Source organism: Callorhinus ursinus, unplaced genomic scaffold, assembly GCF_003265705.2.
Source record: "Callorhinus ursinus isolate GAN/ISIS: 27379988/994484 unplaced genomic scaffold, GSC_fseal_2.0 scaffold4, whole genome shotgun sequence".
Lineage (NCBI taxonomy): Eukaryota > Metazoa > Chordata > Mammalia > Carnivora > Otariidae > Callorhinus > Callorhinus ursinus.
Genome location: NW_027397066.1, coordinates 143,741,092 through 143,761,683, shown reverse-complemented (window position 1 = coordinate 143,761,683; position 20,592 = coordinate 143,741,092). Strand labels below are relative to the sequence as shown.

The 20,592-nt window shown below is 42.2% G+C and overlaps 1 protein-coding gene across 3 annotated transcripts in view; it reads left to right on the top strand.

Annotated features, from left to right (window-relative positions):
* Positions 1 to 965: 965 nt before the first annotated feature.
* Positions 966 to 20,592, top strand: part of SH3RF1 (SH3 domain containing ring finger 1) — a 176,767-nt gene continuing 157,140 nt past the window's right edge. For 2 of the 3 annotated variants that reach the window (XM_025874436.2, XM_025874437.2), the window contains exons 1-2: positions 1,325 to 1,482; positions 3,033 to 3,520. In XM_025874436.2, coding sequence (XP_025730221.1) covers positions 3,128 to 3,520 — 393 coding nt within the window. In that variant the 5' untranslated portion in view covers positions 1,325 to 1,482; positions 3,033 to 3,127. Of the gene's footprint in view, positions 1,114 to 1,324; positions 1,483 to 3,032; positions 3,521 to 20,592 lie in introns of those variants that run through there. The other variant, XM_073892481.1, reaches the window with a different exon arrangement.

The window sequence follows — 20,592 nt, the reverse complement described above, 5'->3', positions numbered from 1 at the left end:
AATAGTTCAGCTGTGGCCTGGGTGGAGACTAGAGAATAATCTGGCCCCCCTTCAGAATGTTACCCTCCTTGCTGGCCAGGCAGGGATTTCTTGCATAATATTTTTAGCCCCTCTTATTTTCATATTTAGTTTCTGCACACCTTTGAGGAAGGGTATTTGGGATAACTTTTTGTAAGTTGATGGGAAATGCAAATAAAATTATGACAACTTTGAGATAATGACGAAATTTTAATTTGTTTTCCCCTCGGAATCGAGCCTGAAAAACAAACCTCTAAACCTCTGGACATGTTTTTCAAAACTACATTTCAGAGTTTACAGGTGTGCGCCTGCGGCAACCGAAACAAAGATTAAGTGATGGTTATGGCTGCCTCCCAGGCTCAGATAAAAGAGGCGCCTCTCAGCTAGCTCCACGGTGCCAGCTCACCTGGGGTCAGACTTTGAGTTTTCCCCATTTAGGGCAGGTATAACAGCAAATCCCCACAACCGTTTTCCTCGCCTCTCTCCCCTCCCATTTTGAGTTTCTGGATCAGCAATCCTCCCAGCTGGCTCAGGTTTGTGCCCCGGGGAGGCAGCGTGATGTCTGGGTGCGGGCGGCGGCGGGCCGAGAATGGGCGTTTGGACAGCTGCCCTGGGACTGTTTCCACGCGGATCCAACATGCCTCTCTCGGACCTAGGGGTAACAACACTTAACTCTCGCTCTACCAAGTGTCTCCGCAGGCCTGGGCGAACAGATGCAAAGGAAAGTGGGATCAGTTCCCGCCAGGGCTGCTCCCGCCCTTTCCCCGGCCCCGGCTCCGGCCCCTCCCGCGCCGCGGCGGGTCCCGCCCCGAGTAGTCCGTCCGGGGCCGCCGGGCACCACGGGGCAGGAGGAGGACGCTGCCGGCCCCTGCCCCGTGGCGCCTTCCCTTTTCCCTCCGCCGCCACTCCCAACGCTCTCCTCCTCCGGTTGCTTCATTTTTCAGGCGTGTTTCCCTCAAGGGGAGGCGTGTGCCCCCACACCATCCATCTCCCTCGCTCCTGGGGACCCCGCTTCCTGGACTCTCGGCTCTCGCAGCGCCCCCTCAGGCCGCCGCCCCCATCGCGCCCCCGCGGGCGGGCGGGGACCGCGCGCAGGTACCTCAGCGCCAGGAGGAAGGCACGCCAGCCCCGCAGTTCCCGGAGGTGCCGCGCCCGCTCCGGGGGGAGGCGCTGTGGTGCGGGGCCGCCCCTTCGCGCCCCGGGCGCCCGCAGCTGCTCGGCCTCCTCCTCCTCCTCCTCCTCCTCTTCCTCCGCCCTCCTCGGCTGGGAAAGTGGGAGGTGGCGGCGGCGGCGTGTGTATGTGTGTGTGTGTGCGCGCGCGTGAGGGGGGCAGCAGAGAGGAGTCTCCGGGTGCCGCCGCGGCGTCAGAGACACTGCGAGCGGCGGGCGCGGCGGGGCCGCATCTGCATCGGTCTCCGCCGCCGCTGCGGGGCCGCGAACAAAGAGGAGGAGCCGAGGCGCGAGGTAGGGCGCGGGGCCGCGCGGGGAGCCGGCGCGGGCAGACCCTCGCGGCCGAGGAGGAGGTGGTCGGGGCGCCCCCCTCCCCTCCGCGCTGGTCCGTCCCTCAGTCTCTCCACCCTCGGGTCCCCGTGGGCCCGGAGCCGGGACGGTGCCGCGGCCTCGCTGCCTTCTCCCGGCAGAAAGCTGCCCGGGCTCCGTGCCGCGTTCTCCCGGGGCGCAGCCCAGCACTCCCTGCTCTCAGATGGCTCGGTCTCTCGGGGACTCCCGCCTCATCTCTGCGGCGTCATAGATGTTTCCCGAAAGCTGGCACTTTGTGGGGCTGACTTTCGCAACTTAAGGCTGCGGATTTATTTTTAAGTCCTTGAAAACTTCCAGCAGTCGTTCGGGGGGGGGGCATTTATGTTCCCGGCCTGACCCAAAGGGTGGTGGAGAGGAGGCCGTTGAATGAGATCCCCGTTCCAGCACCGGCCGGGCAGCAGCCCTAGCCTGGGACCCTCCCCTGCCCCTTGTCGCCGACACCTGGCTCCGGGGTGTGTCTGCGGCGAGCGGCCGCCGCGCCTCCCTGCGGGTCTGGAAGTACCTGAGCTTGGCAGCGTGGGAGAGGGGCGCAGCCCTGGGGCTCCCTGCTCCCCGGCTCTGTCAAGAACAGATGTTAGTGCTTCCATCGAAATCTTTTTACCCTTTTTCTTCTAGGCATTCACATTTACATTTATTTTGGTGGTAGGGGGAGAGCGGTGCAGTCACTGGTTTAAGTGCTTTTTCCTGAATGGCCCCATTTTCATATCATGCTCACAGTTTTCAGTCCAGCATTCCATTCTCAAATTCTTTTGGTGATAATTTTGCCAGATTTTCTGAATGGGATTAGGACAAGCTGTTCAGAAATCCCTTTCAGAGTTTGTCAACCACTGCCCTGAAGGGTCCTTTTATTATTTCAGCTGCTTTCAAACAAATCTTTAGTTGTGTCCATTAGAATTGTCAACCTTCCGCTCATTTTGGTTGGGCAAGATTGAACAGTTCTATTTTTAAGGCCAGCGAAGAAACATATGTATTTAATATTGGGATCCTTTACCACAAGTGATCATATGAGGCATGGTTTCTTAAACACTAAAGTAGCTTAAAGATTGGGAAGTTTGTTGGGTTTAAAAGTAATTTCAGGTAGAGGAAACTTTCAGTTGCTTCTGTTCAGCCTCTCATATGGGTTGAGGACTTTATTAAGGCAGGCAATATCACTTTGAGAGCTGAAGAAATCATGTTCTTTATTGCATTTCATAAATCCCATTTTATTGCAGGAATTCTGCATAGTACTTGATAGCTATTTCTGCACAGTGAACTCTTAGATATCTTTAGGGACTAATTTTGAATTGTTTAAAAAGCCCATTTTGTTTTTAATTGTTGACTTTGGAGTTCAGGAACCACATTCCAAAGCAAAGCTGCACTATTCAGAGGAAGCACTTTTGTGTACTTTTTGGTTCTTGGCTCCTCTGTGAACCTTTTCCCCCAAATAACAATACTAATTTTTTGTCTTCTCTCCTCCGCCTCCCCCATTACTCCAGAGCAAAGTCTGAAATGGATGTTACATGAATCACTTTAAGGGATGCACACAACTATGAACATTTCTGAAGCTTTTTTCTCAGTAAACTAGATAAAGATGGATGAATCTGCCCTGCTGGATCTTCTGGAGTGTCCTGTGTGTCTAGAGCGGCTTGACGCTTCGGCAAAAGTCTTGCCTTGCCAGCATACATTTTGCAAACGATGTTTGCTGGGGATTGTGGGTTCCCGAAATGAACTCAGATGTCCCGAGTGCAGGACTCTTGTTGGCTCGGGTGTTGAGGAGCTTCCAAGTAACATCCTGCTGGTCAGACTTCTGGATGGCATCAAGCAGAGGCCTTGGAAACCTGGCCCTGGTGGGGGCAGTGGGACGAACTGCACAAATGCATTAAGGGCGCAGAGCAGCTCTGTGGCTAATTGTAGCTCAAAAGATTTGCAGAGCTCCCAGGGCGGACAGCAGCCACGGGTGCAAGCTTGGAGCCCCCCGGTGAGGGTGAGTAGCCTGCAGAAGCAGTTTGGTGAATGACGGTGGTGAAAACTATGTTTTTCTTTATGCTTTAGCTTGATATTTTCTAAATCAGTTCATTGCTAAAGAAGCCACACTTAACTGGAACAGATAGGAAATTATGCCTCAGGATTTTTTTTTTCCTCTTTTTGGAATGAGAGTGGATATAAATGACAAATTTTTGTTTCTAAAAATTCTCTCCAGATAGTCTCTGTTACCTTTTAAGATAAATTTTGGGAAACAGGTAGCAATTATTCACTGAAATCTAAAACGAAGCAGTTTTTTGGTGCCCATTTTAAAATGGAAATATGGTGTGATTTTTCCCTTTTTCATGGAGTTGGGAGAAACATATTTAGGTATGTATGTGTACATATATATGTTATAAATATGTATGTGGGTGAATCATAAGTAGGAAATTAAACCTTAATTTTTTGGTGCATTGAATCATTCTAGCCATTCTCTTGGTTTTATGAATGCATAGCACAGAATTTACTGGTTGGAGGAATTCTTAACAAATCATGGCCACAGGTAGCCGAGTTTCGTTGCTGTTGCAACGAAATGTCATTTAGGACTATGGTGTAACAGAGAATCTAGCTTTATGTTGGGTTTTGCAGGGAGTGAAATGAAATGTTTCCATCAAAATGATTTTTATTGGGTTTTGGGTTTGGGCTGAAATAATTTTAAATGAAGCTAAATATTTGAACAGTTACCATATTTTAAATTCTTAGAAGGTAAGGTATTCTGAATAAATCTATATTATGTTGTCGGTAATGGCATTCCATTAAGACACATTTTTCTCATTTTTGTAAAAATAAAAAGTAGTTATGGGCATCAGATAATTAAAACAATTTCATTTTTGTTGGAAGAAACAATTTCAATATTTGGCCAAACTGATAAAATGTATTTTTTTTTTTAAGATTTTATTTATTTATTTGAGAGAGAGAGAATGAGAGATAGAGAGCACGAGAAGGAAGAGGGTCAGAGGGAGAAGCAGACTCCCTGCTGAGCAGGGAGCCCGATGCGGGACTCGATCCTGGGACTCCAGGATCATGACCTGAGCCGAAGGGAGTCGCTTAACCAACTGAGCCACCCAGGCGCCCCGATAAAATGTATTTTTAAAGAACAGTTAATTTGGATAAGAATTTTTTTTCCCCCCAAATATTCATGGTAACCACTCATAACTGACTTCTCTCATTTAGTATTAGAACAGCCATTGGGATGGCATTAGATAGTATAAATTCACAGGTGTGAATATCAGAGGCTGTACCATTCCCTGGCTTCTTTCTCAAGCTCATCTTTTAAAATGATACAAAGTATTTATATCACTAGAGGTAAAATAGGAAAGGGTTTTAATTACTAGGAAACAATTTCTTTACTAGGCTATCAGGCTTATTTTGAGTTGTATTTAATTTTTTTTTTTTAAAGATAGTGAGAACTTTGGGTTAGGGTGGTTTTCTTTGCATATTTGAAGCCCACATGTTTGTGAGGTTGGTCTGCTTACAGCAGTTTTCTTGGATTTCCTTTCTTTTACGGAGTTTACTGGTGCATTGACTAGTGTACAGAGTCATTAATATTTTAATCTCACAACCAGTGATCAAGTTGGTTATTTCTGAGACACTTAACCCAGGTCCGGTTAGCTTAATGAGGGAGTAGACTTGCTGCTTTGGAGATTTTGTTTCCTTGTTAATTAGACTAGAGCCGTTGTAGCTTCTGGCTATGAGTGGAAGTATCTTAGTTGTTGACACATTGCTTTACCTGTTATGAGGAATGCATTGAATGTTTGATTACTGACAAAAAGGAATTTAAGAAAAGGGCTCAAGTGTCAACCTAATGTCCTTTGAATTTTAAGTTTTCTTTCTAACATAAAAATTGACTGTGTAATGCTGTAATGTTCATTTATTTCAACTGCTAAGCTTTCAAAATTGAGCTTCACTTTTCTTGGGTAAATTATTTTGAGATTTTGATGATGTTAGTGTTATTTTTCTGGCTTATATGAGTTCCTAATTTGCTGCATGTTTTTTCTTTAGCATGAGGAAAATTATTTACTGAGAATCCCTGGTGAACTTGAGCCTTATAACTTGGATAAAATAGTTGAGGTTAATAAAACAGAAAATGATGTCTGTTATTTTAGGGGGTGGGGAGGCACAGAGAGCAGAGACAAAACAAGACACAAAATTACAAAACAAAAAACAAAACAAGAAAAAAAACAGTAATCTGAGTTCATGCAAATGCTGCAGTACTTGTAAAAATAGCAGTTTTATTTTCTATTCTAAAATAATTTCTCATTAGTAGTTACCGGTACCTTTTGCTTTCAAGTATTCAAAACAACCAGGGTTGCACAAATAAATAGTCCAGGTACCTGAAAGGTACGTACATCTCAGAAAATACTTTTAAAAAAGAAATCTGTAACATACAGACATGTGGAGGTTGTAATGCACTCCTTTGGACACTTTCCTGAGGTGAGTGACCATAATAAATTCCAAACATGCATTCTCCTCTCTTAGATGTTCTGACACAACCAAGTGGTGCATGAGCCTGTTTCCACATGTTGCATAAAGCTGAAAGTGATAACATGTGGAGTATTGCTTCAGTGTATTAGTTATGTTCTATGTTCCATTAGATTGTGACCATGTGGCTTTCTCATGCATTTAGCCGAGGTAGATTTGAGTGTTATCAGCAGATACGAACATTTCCAATGTGTGACACAGATCTTGTTCCCAGAATTTTAGTGTTTCCTGCCTAATATGAAGGAGAAAATGAAAAAGTGTTGGATTGGAGTCACCATGGGAATCCATCAGTTCTTTACCCCATGTAAAGAATTCCTGTTGGTTTTAGGCCAAAGTTGAGCAGTGGAATGAGCCACAGGGAGAGGGGGACTGCAGATAATCTGTTTAAAGGGACTAAAAATACCTGCAGAAGATAGATAATATATAAAAAAAAATATAATATACATGCAAAATTCCATATGGAAAACGTGTTTAAATAATTTCAACAGAATTATGACATAGCAGAACAGTTAAATTTCTGCTTTCTATGAATGGTTCCATTGGTTCAAGATCTATTCATATCTGTGCACCTATCTGTCTAGAAATTATTAGTGATCTCACACCGGCTTCTATCTCAGTGAGTTTATTCAGCAAAAATAAATCCACATAACCACTGATTTACACTAATTCCCACTTCATTTATTCTTTCCTTTAGCTAGCAAATATTTATTGAGCACCTACTGGGTGCCAGGCACTATTCTAGCTGCTCGGTAGGTAATGAGGATAAACCAGATACCGCTTCCACTTACCAACTTAGGAGTATGTGTCCATCTTGGGGGAGAGACACACATTAATAACATAATAACAATGCAAGTATGTAATTAAACTTGGTAAGTGTTATGACAGAAAGCTAGGGGAGGGGATAGGAGAAGGACCTGTGTTTAGTGTGAGGGTAAATGTGTGTGTGTGTGTGTGTGTGTGTGTGTGTGGTATCTTCAAAAGCTTCCTTGAGAAAGGCATTTGAGCTGAGATCTTTTTTTTTTTAAAGATTTTTTTTTACTTATTCATCAGAGACAGAGAGAGAGAGAGAGAGGCAGAGGGAGAAGCAGGCTCCCAAGGAGCAGGGAGCCCGATGCGGGACTCGATCCCAGGACTCCGGGATCATGACCCGAGCCGAAGGCAGACGCCCAACCATCTGAGCCACCCAGGCGCCCTGAGCTGAGATCTTAAGGATAAAATATTAATTAGTTGAGAGAGGGCTGGGCAGGTGAAGGAGCAGGATAAGAGTATTCCAGTGGCCTTGATCTGAAGTGGGACAGGGTATGGATCCTGTGAAGAACCAATGGAAGGTGAAGGTGGACTGAGCATGGGACAGGGATAGTGAGCTGAATGATGGCTCAAGTACAGTAATGTACAAGGCTTCAAGAGCCACCACAGGCCACATGGGGTTAAGGGCCAGATGAGTGGTAGAGCTAATAAGTACTCTGCATTTGGGATTAGAAAGATGAATCATTAGGACTGAGCAGTCATCAGGGCTCAGAACGGAAATGGGAGTTTGGTGTCAAAGGACTGAGAGAGAAAGGGAACTCTAGATTTGGGGGGAACAGGTGAAATTTCCTTCTGCAAATGTAGAGTATGCTTTTGTTTCTCCATAGCTACCCTCACAACTCCTTTCTCTCCCTTTCCCTGTTGCTGACTATTATGGGCTGAATTGTGCCTCTGCGCCCCCATTCATAAGATGAAGTTGTTTCCCCTAGTACCTCAGAATGTGAATGTGTTTGGGGAATAGCGACTTTAAAGAGGTGATTAAGGTCAAATGAGGTCATATTGTGGGCCCTGATCCACAGTGTGACTGGTATTCTTTTTTTTTTTTTTTTTGAGAGAGATCGAGAAGTGGGGAGAGGCAGAGGGAGAGAGAATCCTAAACAGGCTTCATGCCCAGCATGGAGTCCAACATGAGGCTTGATCTCATGACCCTGAGATTATGACCTGAGCCAAAACCAAGAGTCGGACGGACAGTGAACCCACTGAGCCACCCAGGTGCCCCATGACTGGTATTCTTATAAGAAGAGGGGATTGGGACACAGAGACCCAGAAGGAAGACCATGTGAAGACACACGAATATGGATATCTGCAAACTAAGGAGAGAGGCTTCCAGAGGAACACAACCCTGCTGACACCTTGATCTTAGACTTAGCCTCCAAAACTGATGAAATAAGTATTTGTTGTTACAGCCAGTCAATCGGTATTACTTTGTTATGGCAGCCCCAGCAAACTAACACACTACTGTGGATGTACTCCTCAAGGCCAGCCCCTTGAATGGCCTCAGTCTACTGCCAATCCCTTCAGTCCTGGTTTCCCCAAAGACCTGCAAGTGGTCCACTCCTCTGGATGTGCAATAACTCTGAGAAGTTCTCTGGTCCCTCTACCACCCTCAACTGCCCAAGTGGCCTGGTATAGTTTCACAAAATAGACAATAAACCAGAAACAGAAAATTTTAGGTTGAGAGAAGGAAGCGTCAGGAGGAGAGAACTGTTTCTACTACTCGCTTATCTCTTGGGTTCTTCTGTAAGTGGAGTTTGGAGAGAGTGCTTTCCTGGGCATCATGGTGTCTGAGGCATTACCCAAAAGAGAGGTGGCAGAAAGAGAATTGAAGAAGGGTAGGGGAGGAAGTCAGGTCTACAGTGTGGCTCCGGGTAGGGTGTGAGAAACTACTGCTATGAATTGCCCCGTTGGCCATCTTTAACCTCCAGTCAGTGAACAGGTACCTGTGGAGAGTTTTTTTCTGGCTCAATTCTGGGCTATGATCTGACCTAGGACAGAGGTGGCTTTAATGCATGTTTCTGTTGAAAAAGAGTTTACCTGATGGGGAGGTAAAACACAGGAAACAACAAATAAGGCAGCATCAAGTGAAGCATCAAGCTGTGGGTTAAGAAATGGAATAAGTCTCTGTAGTGTAGTTTGTGTATTGTGGCCGCTGGAGTAAGTGTCTGGTCAAAGAGTGGACTGAGTGTGGATTAGGAAGGACAGGGCAGCACATGCTACCCTTCAGTGGAAGACTCAGCCCAACACTGACGTAGGAATTGATGTCTTCATTTGGTGGTTTGGATGAGGGAGGCATCTGGCTGTCTCTGAATGGCTGAGTTAAAATAGAAAACTGTTTGTTTTTGCCACACAATGTCCGTTGCAGACATTGTTGACTTCTTCTTTTATTTATCATTTCATTCTTGACCCCTGCTTTGGTCCTTATGTTCATCCTACCCCTGACTTGACTTTATTCCTGAGTCAGGCTCAATGTCTAGGGTTCAAGGCTCTGTTTTGGGACTGGGATAGAAGGGTGGGATGGAGATGAGCCTGGCATGCGTACTGATTAGTAGTTAAAAAAAGAAATGCCTAATGACTCTTTTTTATGTTACATAAAGTATGTGACCATGATCATGTAAATCTCACAACAACCCTCGGGTTAAGTACTATTGTTATTTAAAAAGTTAAAAAGAATGTGAATTTCAAAATGAGTTCCTAAAAACATTCTGGTGGTAAAAAAAAAATTCAATAATGTAGATGTACGATATGAAGTGTGTGTGTCATTCTACATCTCTTCATATACATTTGTGTGTGTATACACATAGTTTGTTTTTTTTACATAAATGGAATTTCATGCTCTGGATATCTGATGATGTGATAGTTCATTTAATATATCTGGGAAACCTTTTCATGTCTGAGCACATATATCTGTCTCATTAAAAACACCCACAGCTGTTTATTGAGGTATAATATACATGCAGAGAAGTGCACCTATTTTAAGTGAACAACCCATTGAATTATCATGCTTCATTCTTTTTAAATGACTAGGATTTTTCTCCCTATTTTAAAAATTAAGGTAATACCTGCTCATGGTAAGAAACTTAATGGTGGATAAGGATGTAGAGGAGAAAATCAAGACTTCTAATCTCTCCATTCTTAATCTCCAGGAATGACTACCATGAAGAGGTTTTCGTGTGTGTGGTTTTTTTCCCCCAGGAAAAATATTAATAGAAATAGGATGACATCATATGTGCTCTTCTGCAATTTGAGATTTTCTGTTTAATGATGTATCTTTCATAGCTTTCCATATCTACTGTCACTGATGTATAGGAGGGTATTCTGTACTATCATTCTCATTTTGGGGATGTGGAAAGGATGTCAGAAAGAGGCTGAATAACTTGTTCTAGGTCTCCCAGCTAGAAAGTGATGGAGGTAGGGTTCCACCCTCACCTGTCTGATCCCAAGAACTTCCTTCCCTTACCCACACTCTACTTAAGTGACAGACATTCTTCCTGGGTCCTCGTGCTGCTTATAACAGAGACACCTTTTAAGTGGAGGTTCTTGTGTTCTTACTGTCCTTGCTGTGTTCACTGTTGTTTTAAAGGGACAAATGAAGCTCCTTTACGGTGACAGTAGACCAGGAAACCAGACCTTCTTTAGCTTGGTGCATGGGAGGAGTGTGGTTTGGAGGTGAGAGGTTGTGGCCTCCAGTTCCAATGCTGCCATCAACTGTCTGTTTGGCTTTTCTGGGCTTTATTTCTTTAGCACAGAACTGCAAAACCTTAGGTCCCCATGCTCCATGCAAGGAGTTGGGGGGAGAAGGATTGCTGAGTTTGGTTCATCTTGCACTTCTCAAAACCCTTTGTGGTATCTGGCACATAGTACACACTCAAAAAGAGATTTGTTGAATGAATGTTTATTAGTTTCCTGGAGCTGCTATAGCAAAGTACCACAAACTGGGTGGCTTAGAACAACAGAAGTTTATTTTCTCACAATTTTGGAGGCCAGAGTCTGAAATCAGGATATTGGCAGAGCCAGGCTCTTTCTGAACCTTTCAGGGGAGAATCCTTCCTTGCCTCTTCCTAGCTTCTGGTGGTTCTGGCAGTCCTTGGTGTTCCTTGGCTTGTGGATATAGCACTCCGGTCTTTGCCTCCATATTCACATGCCTTCCCAGTTTGTCTGAGTCCAAATTTCCCTCTTCTTATGAGGACACAGTCATTGGATTAGGGCCTACCCGAAACTAATATGACTCCATCTTAACTTGATTGTATCAGCTAGACTCTATTTCCAAATAAGGCCGCATTCACAGGTATTGGGGGTTAGAACCTGAGCATATTTTTTTAGGGGACACAATTCAACCCATAACAGATTGAATGAATGCAGGAATGAATGACTGAGTGAATTCTAATCACCTTCTAAGGATCCTAGCTGTACATTTTCTCAACAACTTATTTGTCCTTAACCCCTTTCTTTGTGTTGTTTCCTCACCATCTATAAAAATGGATTAACACTTCCTCTACTGATTAATAGGTTGCCTTGTGGATAAATGCAAGAACTGATGTGCAACCATTTTGAAAATTATAAAGTCCATGTAAATGGATGCATTATTATTAGTATCATTACTCTAAAAATGATCAGTCTTCCTCACAAGGAATATAATATCATTTCTATTTGGATGACAAGAACCAAATAACTGAGAAGAAATTTAAAAGATCACAAAACGAATATAGAGCTATGCAAAAGGAGGACTTAAACTCAGTTGTTTTGGTCCCTTCCCTGTGAGAAACAGCCTAATGAATGTTCATTCTCTCTGGCTACCCCTGGGGGGTTCTTTGCCCATTTCTCCCATTTTGATTACCATTCCCTCAGCCCTTATTTCTCCTGTGGCTGATTGAAAGAGAGGAAGGGAAGGGGAGGTTATTCTGTTGTTGCTGGCTGAACAGAGAAAGGGAGGAAAATGAGATACAATCTACTTTTGCTTCAGTCCTAAGCCCTTGCTGTTCTTCCTGCTCTCTGAAAAGCCTCACCTCTGCCGCTGGTTCTCTGGCTTCGGCCCCTCAACCCAGCTACAGCCTCTGCTGGTGTAGAACTTCTGTAGTTTGTTCACTTCTCTGCCTTCTAGCCACCTTGTATTCTGTCATGCAACCGTGGTCTGCGTTTTCCAAGTGGCTAAGAGGGGGGAAATGGGAGAGATGTTGGAACAGGAAGGGGGAGAAGGAGAGCAAGCACTCCTGTGCCATTCCGTTTCCTTCCTTGAGTTGTTTTTCCAGGTTGCATTCACAGATTGCTCATTTTGCCCCATAATTAGTCTCTGGGCTGGGGAAAAGGAAGGTTAAAAATAGATACAAAAAAGGTAGGGACAATCTGTTAATACCTACCTCCACTTCACCCTTCCAAGAGTCCCTGGCTCCTTTTTGCGTACCTCTATTCCTTAACTGTCCTCCTCTGCTGGCTTTTCCCTACCACAGTCAGGCACTCGCTCTGTTTATTAATCCATACCCTCTCCAGTCCGTTGCATTAATATGGTTTAAGTAAACCTGAGACAGTACATGAAAAGCCTTTTTCATTTTAAGGTCAAAAGACAAATGACTTTGTAGTTCACTTTCTAGCAGGATTCTTTACGAGGATCCGCAATAGTAGAGCAACATGGTATGCATAGTACAGTATAGTAAAAATACTTGTGATAGAAATGTTATGTATAGGGGCGCCTGGGTGGCTCAGTTGGTTAAATGACTGCCTTCGGCTCAGGTCATGATCCTGGAGTCCCGGGATCGAGTCCCACATCAGGCTCCCTGCTCAGCAGGGAGTCTGCTTCTCCCTCTGACTCTCTTCCCTCTCGTGCTGTCTCTCATTCTCTCTCTCTCTCTCTCTCTCTCTCAAATAAATAAAATCTTAAAAAAAAGAAATATTATGTATAGTAACATAGTGTAGTGAGGAACTCAGATATCAAATCAGATGTCAAGTCAGGCAAGCCTCTTTCTTTTACATAGCAACATAGTGTAGTGAGGTGTACTTGCGATGGAAATAGTACACTTGGAAACAGCTTTGCTAGTAAGGCTCCCTCACTGTGGAACTTAGACCCCTCACCCTCCCAAAGCTTTTATCAGAAAGAATGTGTCTATCTCTCCACTTTTTTTTTTTTTTAATTTCAGAGACCTTGAAAGTAGTAACCTTAAAAAAGAAAAATTCTGAGCCCCAGTCACCCTTTCTGTGGTCTTGCAATCCTTTGCAGTGTATGTGCCTGCCAATGCTTAGTCAAGAGGATGGTAACAGTTGCTTCATGAATGGTGACATATGGGTATCTGTAAACACAGCCATGTTAAAGATAAATGTGTGAGTGGGCTCTTCCGGGGTAGCAGGGAAGGGAGTGGAGGTGCCATTTCAAATGGTTGACAGTAGCAGTTAAGTAGTAGACCATTTGAGTTGTGAAACGTGGATAAAAGGGAGCAGTAGGAGGATGTGCAAATGAATTTTTAAGTTCTATTAAATATAGTGCAGAAAGGCAAGGACTATCAAGTTTGAACATTTTTCTGTTAGCCTAAGGAAATAAAAAATTACTTATTTTTTGCAAGAAAAAATCCCTTTGAAACAGTCTATTTTTATTGTTTATAATGTTGCAGTGAATAAACAGGAGTGGATTTTCATTATTTTGAGTTATAGTGAGTGGTCCTAAGCAATGAAGAATTATACAGAAATAAAATTGAAGGTTATTATAGGGTGCTCCATATCTAGTTTTAATTATGTGAGGGATGCCCCTACCCCCCAATAAAACAATAGCAAGTAGAGTAAAAATATCAGTGTGGGATACCAATACCCCTGGTATCTGTATAAGTTTCTTGGAAGTGTATTTGAGCACTAATGTTTAAAAGTTGAACATTGATTTGTTTAATAAGGAGATACAATTCCTCTAGAGCTAAAAACATATGTACACTCCTAATTACAATAACTACTTAGTTTTTAAAGAGTTTTAAAAGTCCCTTAACACATAGATTAAATATTATATGTAAAAAATTAAATTTCAAGCAAATTTTTATTTGCTGAGCTTATTCAAAGTGATATGTAGTTAGCAAATCTCAGTTTTTCCCGTTAAGCGTTGTGTTTTAAGCACACTTTTGGTGAATTGTTTCTAGTATTTCATATGTTTTTCCTTTTTTCCTCCACAGTTGAACACAGCTGAGGAGCTTAAGTCTATAGGCTAAATATTTTTGCCATTTTTGGTGGGCCTAATTATTTTCATTCAGCATTATGTATTTCATATGATAGATACTATGTGCTGGAATTAACACTTTCATTTTTCTCTCTTCTGTTCATTTTTATAAAACAAGTCTGGAACATTAGACGATATTAAAAACCTGAATTCTGTTGTACAAAGACAGTGATGCAGCTGAAATTAGTGTGTTAATTGAAAGGCACCATCATGTGACAGCTCAAAATGTCTCTATATTCCAAGAAAGTCCTATTCCGATGTCAAAAAGTATTGGGTGTCAATGTAGGAGTATGAAAATGTGTGCTATGTAGAAGTTGGGGATCGCCTCCTACATAGTGGCAAGAACGATGGAGACCTGGTTTCTACTCCTGGCTGTATGACTTTATGTGGGTGATTTCTCTTTTATAGGCTGTGGTTTCCTTTTTTAAAATGAGGGCTTGTCTGATATCGTTCTTTTGCTTCCCTGACTTTTTGAAATTATTGTGCTAGCAAAGGCCACTTTGACATTGAACATGAAGAACAAACTGAGGTTGGTGTCTGGCTATCATCTTGGTGCAATGAGGTGAAAGGTGCCTCTCAGAGTCACCCATGGACACCAGACTCTAATATCCCCTGAGAAGCCCACGCTTCAGGCTGCCACAGGAACCTTCAGAGGAACTGCTGGATAATCTGGGAGTTGAGATGTGAGGCAGAACAGAAAAACAAGGATGGTGTAGGGAAGCCTGATTTGAGATCAGGCTGCACGGAGGGCTGGCTTGCTTGATGGGCCTCTTCTCCCTGGAATGATCTGCCTTTGTTATGCCTGAATATTACCTTCATGTGGTTGTCACACCGCCTAAAATTCTGACAGTTGGAGATTGTCCACGTATTAAAATATTCTGCTCTTTGGAAGGGTATGAAATCATCGAAATATGTTGCTTTTCTCATTCTTACTGACTTGAGAACACCCACTCTGATGGACAGGATTCTTTATACTGCAAGGGGGAGATGGAAGTAACTGAGCTTCTTTGAGGTCAGACAAGCCTGGATGAAGGGAGTGCAGTGAGGGGCTTACGTGGGGTGACCATGTAATTTATCCTCTACACTTTTGAGCATGAAGGGATGCTTTTGATAATTTTGCAGAGTCAACAGGGGTAAACTGGGTCTTTCTGGGGCAAACAAGGCCATATGGTCATCCTAGCTGAGGGCAGTGTGAGCAAGCCCAGGAAATAGAAGAAAGTTTCATCAAGTATGGGGAGGATGCCAAAGAATACAGAAGCTCTTTCAAACATTTTCGGGCGAAATGCAAGAGAATTGATTTCTTCCTCTGAATGCTTCTTTCTGTGGGCTCTGTGGTTTTTGCTGGAGAGAAAATGTGATGTAGTAGGAAAGGCAGGGGATATAGCAGTAGGCAGACCTTCCTCTATTCTTTGTTATCTGTGTGGCTCTTGGGCATGTTTTACCTCATTAGCCTAATTTCTTCATTTGTAAAATGATGCAGGTTTGCTTTCCAGGGTTGTGAGGATTGTATGAGATAAAGAATGTTGAGTGTCTAGGACCTAGTTAGACATTCAGTAAATGGTAGTACCTTCTGTTTTTTCTCTTTCCAGAAATTAGGATGTTTAGTACCTTGTATCAGTTATATTGTAAAATAACCTGTGTGCGTGTGTGTGTGCACACCCGTGTGCTCGTGCATGTGGGCGTATGTAGTCTGGTCATTTAATTAATCCACATTTACAATGTTAAGGCCACAGGAAATTTTGTTCTCTTTTCAACAAGACAGACTTTAGGTGCACAAGCTGTTCATCAGTTAGTGCCTACACATGATGCTAAATATCTGGTTTAAGTCCTGCTTCTACCACTAACTGTGGTGTGACACTGGTTCTCGGGGCCTCATCTGTGAAAGGAGATGGTGAGCAACATTATCTCTCATACCTCTTCCTGTTCTCTCATCCTATAAGAGACCCAGCCGGTGGAATTCATTGTATGTTAGACCATCTGTGACTGTTTTCATTGCCTTCCTGCCTGCCTTCCTGCCTTCATTCTTGCTGTGGGGGAAATAATAGTTCAAGTAATTTAGAATACTGATCTTTGATTTTGTTCCTTGCTATAGTATTAAAAAAACTTAGATCTCTAAAACTTCTGTAAGGGAAACTAGCTGTGCTTTGTAGTACAGATTTTGTGCAGTGCACTAATTTTTTTAAAAATTAGTGTTAGGAAGGATTTTTATGCCCTCACACGGGTCCTTGAATGCCACTGTTGGATATAGAATGTGTGTGTGTTTTATTCCTTTGTGGCTGAGTTTTGTTTACCATTCCTACCCTTTCCTGCCCCTCCTTCCATAGAGCATCAAGATTATGTTCCTTAAATAGATATTACTGGTCGGTTTAATCATGTTTTCATTATTTTTATATCTCCTATCTAGAGCAACTGATTGCTGTTTTTATGCGATTAGAGCCATCTCTGACTAAATAAATGCCTTTATGTAACTGATAACTTTCTGATGAATTTTTAAAATGCTACAACAGTGAAGAGCCTTGCTATGCTTCAACTTTAAGCAAGTTTGTATGTTTTTTTTAATGAAGCTTCTATTTATAGTTAAAATATTCACTTCCTGAGTTTGAAGGGTAAAAAAGGACACTGAGTGAACATTTTATGAAGATGGTCATCTACTGCATTTAAAAAAAACCTCTTGTAAAGGGCATTTCAAAAGCTTGTTGGTAACTTATTCCTGTGACTTGCAAGTTTCATCGCCAGGAAGTTCCTTCTTTTGTATCAAATACAAATCCCTGTCCTTGCAAGTTAATCACATTCCTCTAGTCTCGTCCTTAATGGAAAAGAAGTGTTCCCTTGTATACTCTCCTTCATAACCTGGCAGGCGGTTGTGCAGCCAGACCTCCTCCCTTAGCCATCTTTTATCTGTCCTAAGTAACTGCATTTCCTTTACATGTCCTCTTAGGACTCATTTCCTAACATTTTAATCATTTTAGTCGGTCTCCTTTGGATGCTGTCCAACTTCTCATCTTGCTTGGGTTCAGGTCCAGAATAGCTCTTAGCGCGGTAATAAAGTTCTGAATAGATCATCATGCTGTGGCAGGCTATCACATGATCCTCCTGAGCATGCTGCTTGTTTTTACTTCCTGATGCTATGGATCTTTAAAAATAACTCACTGTATTGCTGATTCATACTTTGCCTAGACCCTCAGAGTTTCTCTTACGTGAATTTGCTTTCCCCCTATCCTTATATGAGTGGTTAATTTTTATTATCTTTCTAATTAAACTGCCTCCTGTTGTTCCGATAATCCTATGGTAGCGTCAGCAATTTGCAGCAATCAACGGGAACAGAAAAGTGTCAATCCAAAATGCTATCTCTTTAATAGATGTTTGTAATTAAATGGATGCTTGTTCTTAAATACATATATAACCTGTTTATCCTCTGTCCCCATTTGATATTTGATTGTTCTCTAATTAATTGTGTTTTAGCTTTGTCTCCTGAACCAAGTTGTAAGTAACTTGAGAGCAGGAACTCTTGTGTTTTATATCTCTTTTCTGTTCTTTACTGTTGAAAATTAGGTGTTCAGTTCGGTAAGTACATCTTGATGGGGTTGATAGATTCTTCGCATTCCAGAATCCCAAAGTCCATTTGAACACATTCACATCTTCATAAGAGAGACTGCCTAACCACATGTATATTTTTGGTACACTTAATCATATTCAGTTCTCCATTATTTAAGTCAGCAATGAAAGTATTACCCAAAGGCTGGGTAAACCCTCATGAAACTTGGCTGTAATTGGATCCTGAATAACAGTTCACTTGAGGGTGGCCCTTGAAACATTTGTGTTACACCCACCATGGTGGTCTGGAAATCATGTTTTCCTAGTTTATTAGAAATAATGTTCTGCTGAATTGAATCAGAAGCCTTACAAAAGTTAAAATATGTGATCTCTTATTTCCTATCCCCCAGGCACCTCATCGTTCTGACATAGAGGAAAATGAAATGAATCTAATAGGAATTAGCTATCCAACAGTCATGTTGATCTTTACCAAACACCTTGGGATTTCTCTGCTTGCATATCTACTTTTGGAATGCAAACATTACATGTATTAAAGGCCTCTGTTTTGTTGCAGATTATCTATATACTAAGTAATTCCTGTGGTAGGTAATCCTATGGATGGTAGGAAGCACATGTAATGATGTGGTTTGAAATAGCACCTCCACATTCTAATTCCTGTAAGAGGCAATGTGCACATTCAAAATAAAATTAAAATTCTCGAGAATGAAGTGGGCGGGGGGGGAGGCAGTTAGAAGAATAAATTAGCCACAAGTGACTCTTTCCAATTCTCAAATTATAAGCCAGCTAGCTATGATGTGAAATATGACAAGGACCCCAGGCAGTTCAGATATCTGCAAGTCTGATATTCTGTGATTGCTAATGTAGCAAATAGTTAACTATAATGCATGGAAATACCTCAGGTTATTATTACTTCTCTCAGGAGGCTAAGCTATGTGATACCTACCAATAAGTAACACTAGATCCACCTAACATTTCATTACAGATGAAAGAGAATGGCATATCTCGAGGAATGGCACGTTAGGAAGGCTTGGTAACTTTAGAAATGTGTCACGCTGTGGTTTTTAGGTATGCAGTGAATGAAGAGCTTTGTGTGGAAGGGGTAAAAATGCTCTGTGAATACTTATTATGTAAATTTGTGTGTTTTGCTAGGTTTATGTACGTTTCTTCTTTGTGATCCCAGCTTTCCTTATTTCCTGGACTGAGAAGCGAGTTTATTTTTCACGTTAACCTGATATGTAAATTGGTCAGCCCCCACTGGTGGCTTTTTTCTCCTTCCAATGTAGTGGTGTCAGGTCAGTATCTGGGCAGGTGGTACCCATCATTAGCAATTAGCTAGTGTCTTGTCTGTCAATGCAGCCATGCTCTAAGCCACCCAGCCCTTCTGTGACTGGGGTTTTTTGACCAGCTTGGGATTTATTTAATGTTGCTTAGTTTAGTGATAAATGTTGAAATTGAAAATGTATTAAAACAGAGATTGTGTTTAATGCATACATGTTATCAGTCATTTGGTACACATTTCTTCTCTGTATCTGGAGTGAAAGGTCACCATTTCTTGGCACTTTTATCAGACATACTGGGATATTAAGCCAAAGAATAGAATAGGTGGGTTAAAGATAGATTGAGGACAAAGCTCATTTATAGTTTGATACTTAATATCAGTTTTCCTAGTCAGTCGAGTGTCATCTGACAGGTATGCAGAGTTGCTAATTATTGGCAGCCATGTACTGAATAATACTGTCTGCATAGGTGGGGAGTAATTAGATTGCAATGATATATCTGTAGCTTTAGTATGAAAATAGTAGCAATTTTAGTTTGGCCCCCAAATCACTTTTACATGGTCATGAAATCATTTTAAGAGCTGATATGGGACGCCTGGGTGGCTCAGTTGGTTAACCGTCTGCCTTCGGCTCATGATCCCAGGGTTCTGAGATTGAGTCCGGCTTTGGGCTCCCTGCTCTGCGGGAAGCCTGCTTCTCCCTCCGCCTGCTGCTCCCTCTGCTTGTGCGCTTTCTCTGTCTCTCTCTATGACAAATAAAAATCTTAAAAAAAAAGCCAAACTGATCTTATGGAACAATGTATATCTGGATTTAAGAAAATAAATTCTTGACTACCTGACCTTAAGGGAAAATATGTAACAAGATGTTTTGTGATCTTGAGTGAACTAATCAGTTGAACGAACTAATGAACTTGAGTAAACAAATATTTTAGTAACTGTTCTGTTTGTTGCATCTAGGTTAGCAGTGAATGAATTCATTCTGTTCTCAAATAACTTGTTTTGCATTGATATCACTGTTTGAAAAAGTAAGCTATAATAAATTTCATAAGCTGGAAGACTCAGCATGCCTTAAAATGTGAAAATGCCAGGCTTCCTTTTATATACTGAAACATGGGGTTAATTGCCTTTATTTTCCACATCTTACAAAGTTCTTGAGTCTCTGGACAGCATACCAGAGTCCTTATTTCTGTAGATATGCAGTCTATCATTTCCAGTCTCCAGCTGATAAATACCCTTATTTGGCACAAACACATATGATCAAAGGTGATCTGAATAGTATACAGGTTTGATTAATGAATACACTAGGCTTTTCCTTAAGGTTTGAACAAAGAATGGTATCACAAACAGTTTTGTTAATAAAATAAATAGAGGTTAAAGATTGGAACCGTTTCTAGTAGACTGTGCAGCCCTAAATCTTTCAAAAGTAATGAAGCAGTTTTCTGAAACAGATTGTGTTTCCTTATGAAGGAAGCCACCTTTGTTCCATGTCACTGATGCATTCTTTATAGGTGAGGTCACTCTGCATTGCTGATATCTTTTTCCTTTCATAAAAGGGAGATGTGGACCGCTCCCAGTGCATTCCATTTCTCACAGTCCATAAAATAAGGCTTAAATGTACCTGTCCATTAAAAGCTTTTGAAGGACGAAAGCCGACCTCAGAGGCTTTGTGAACCATGAATTGACAATAAAGACAGTATGCTTCTGTTTTTCACATAGCCTGTTTAAGGACAAA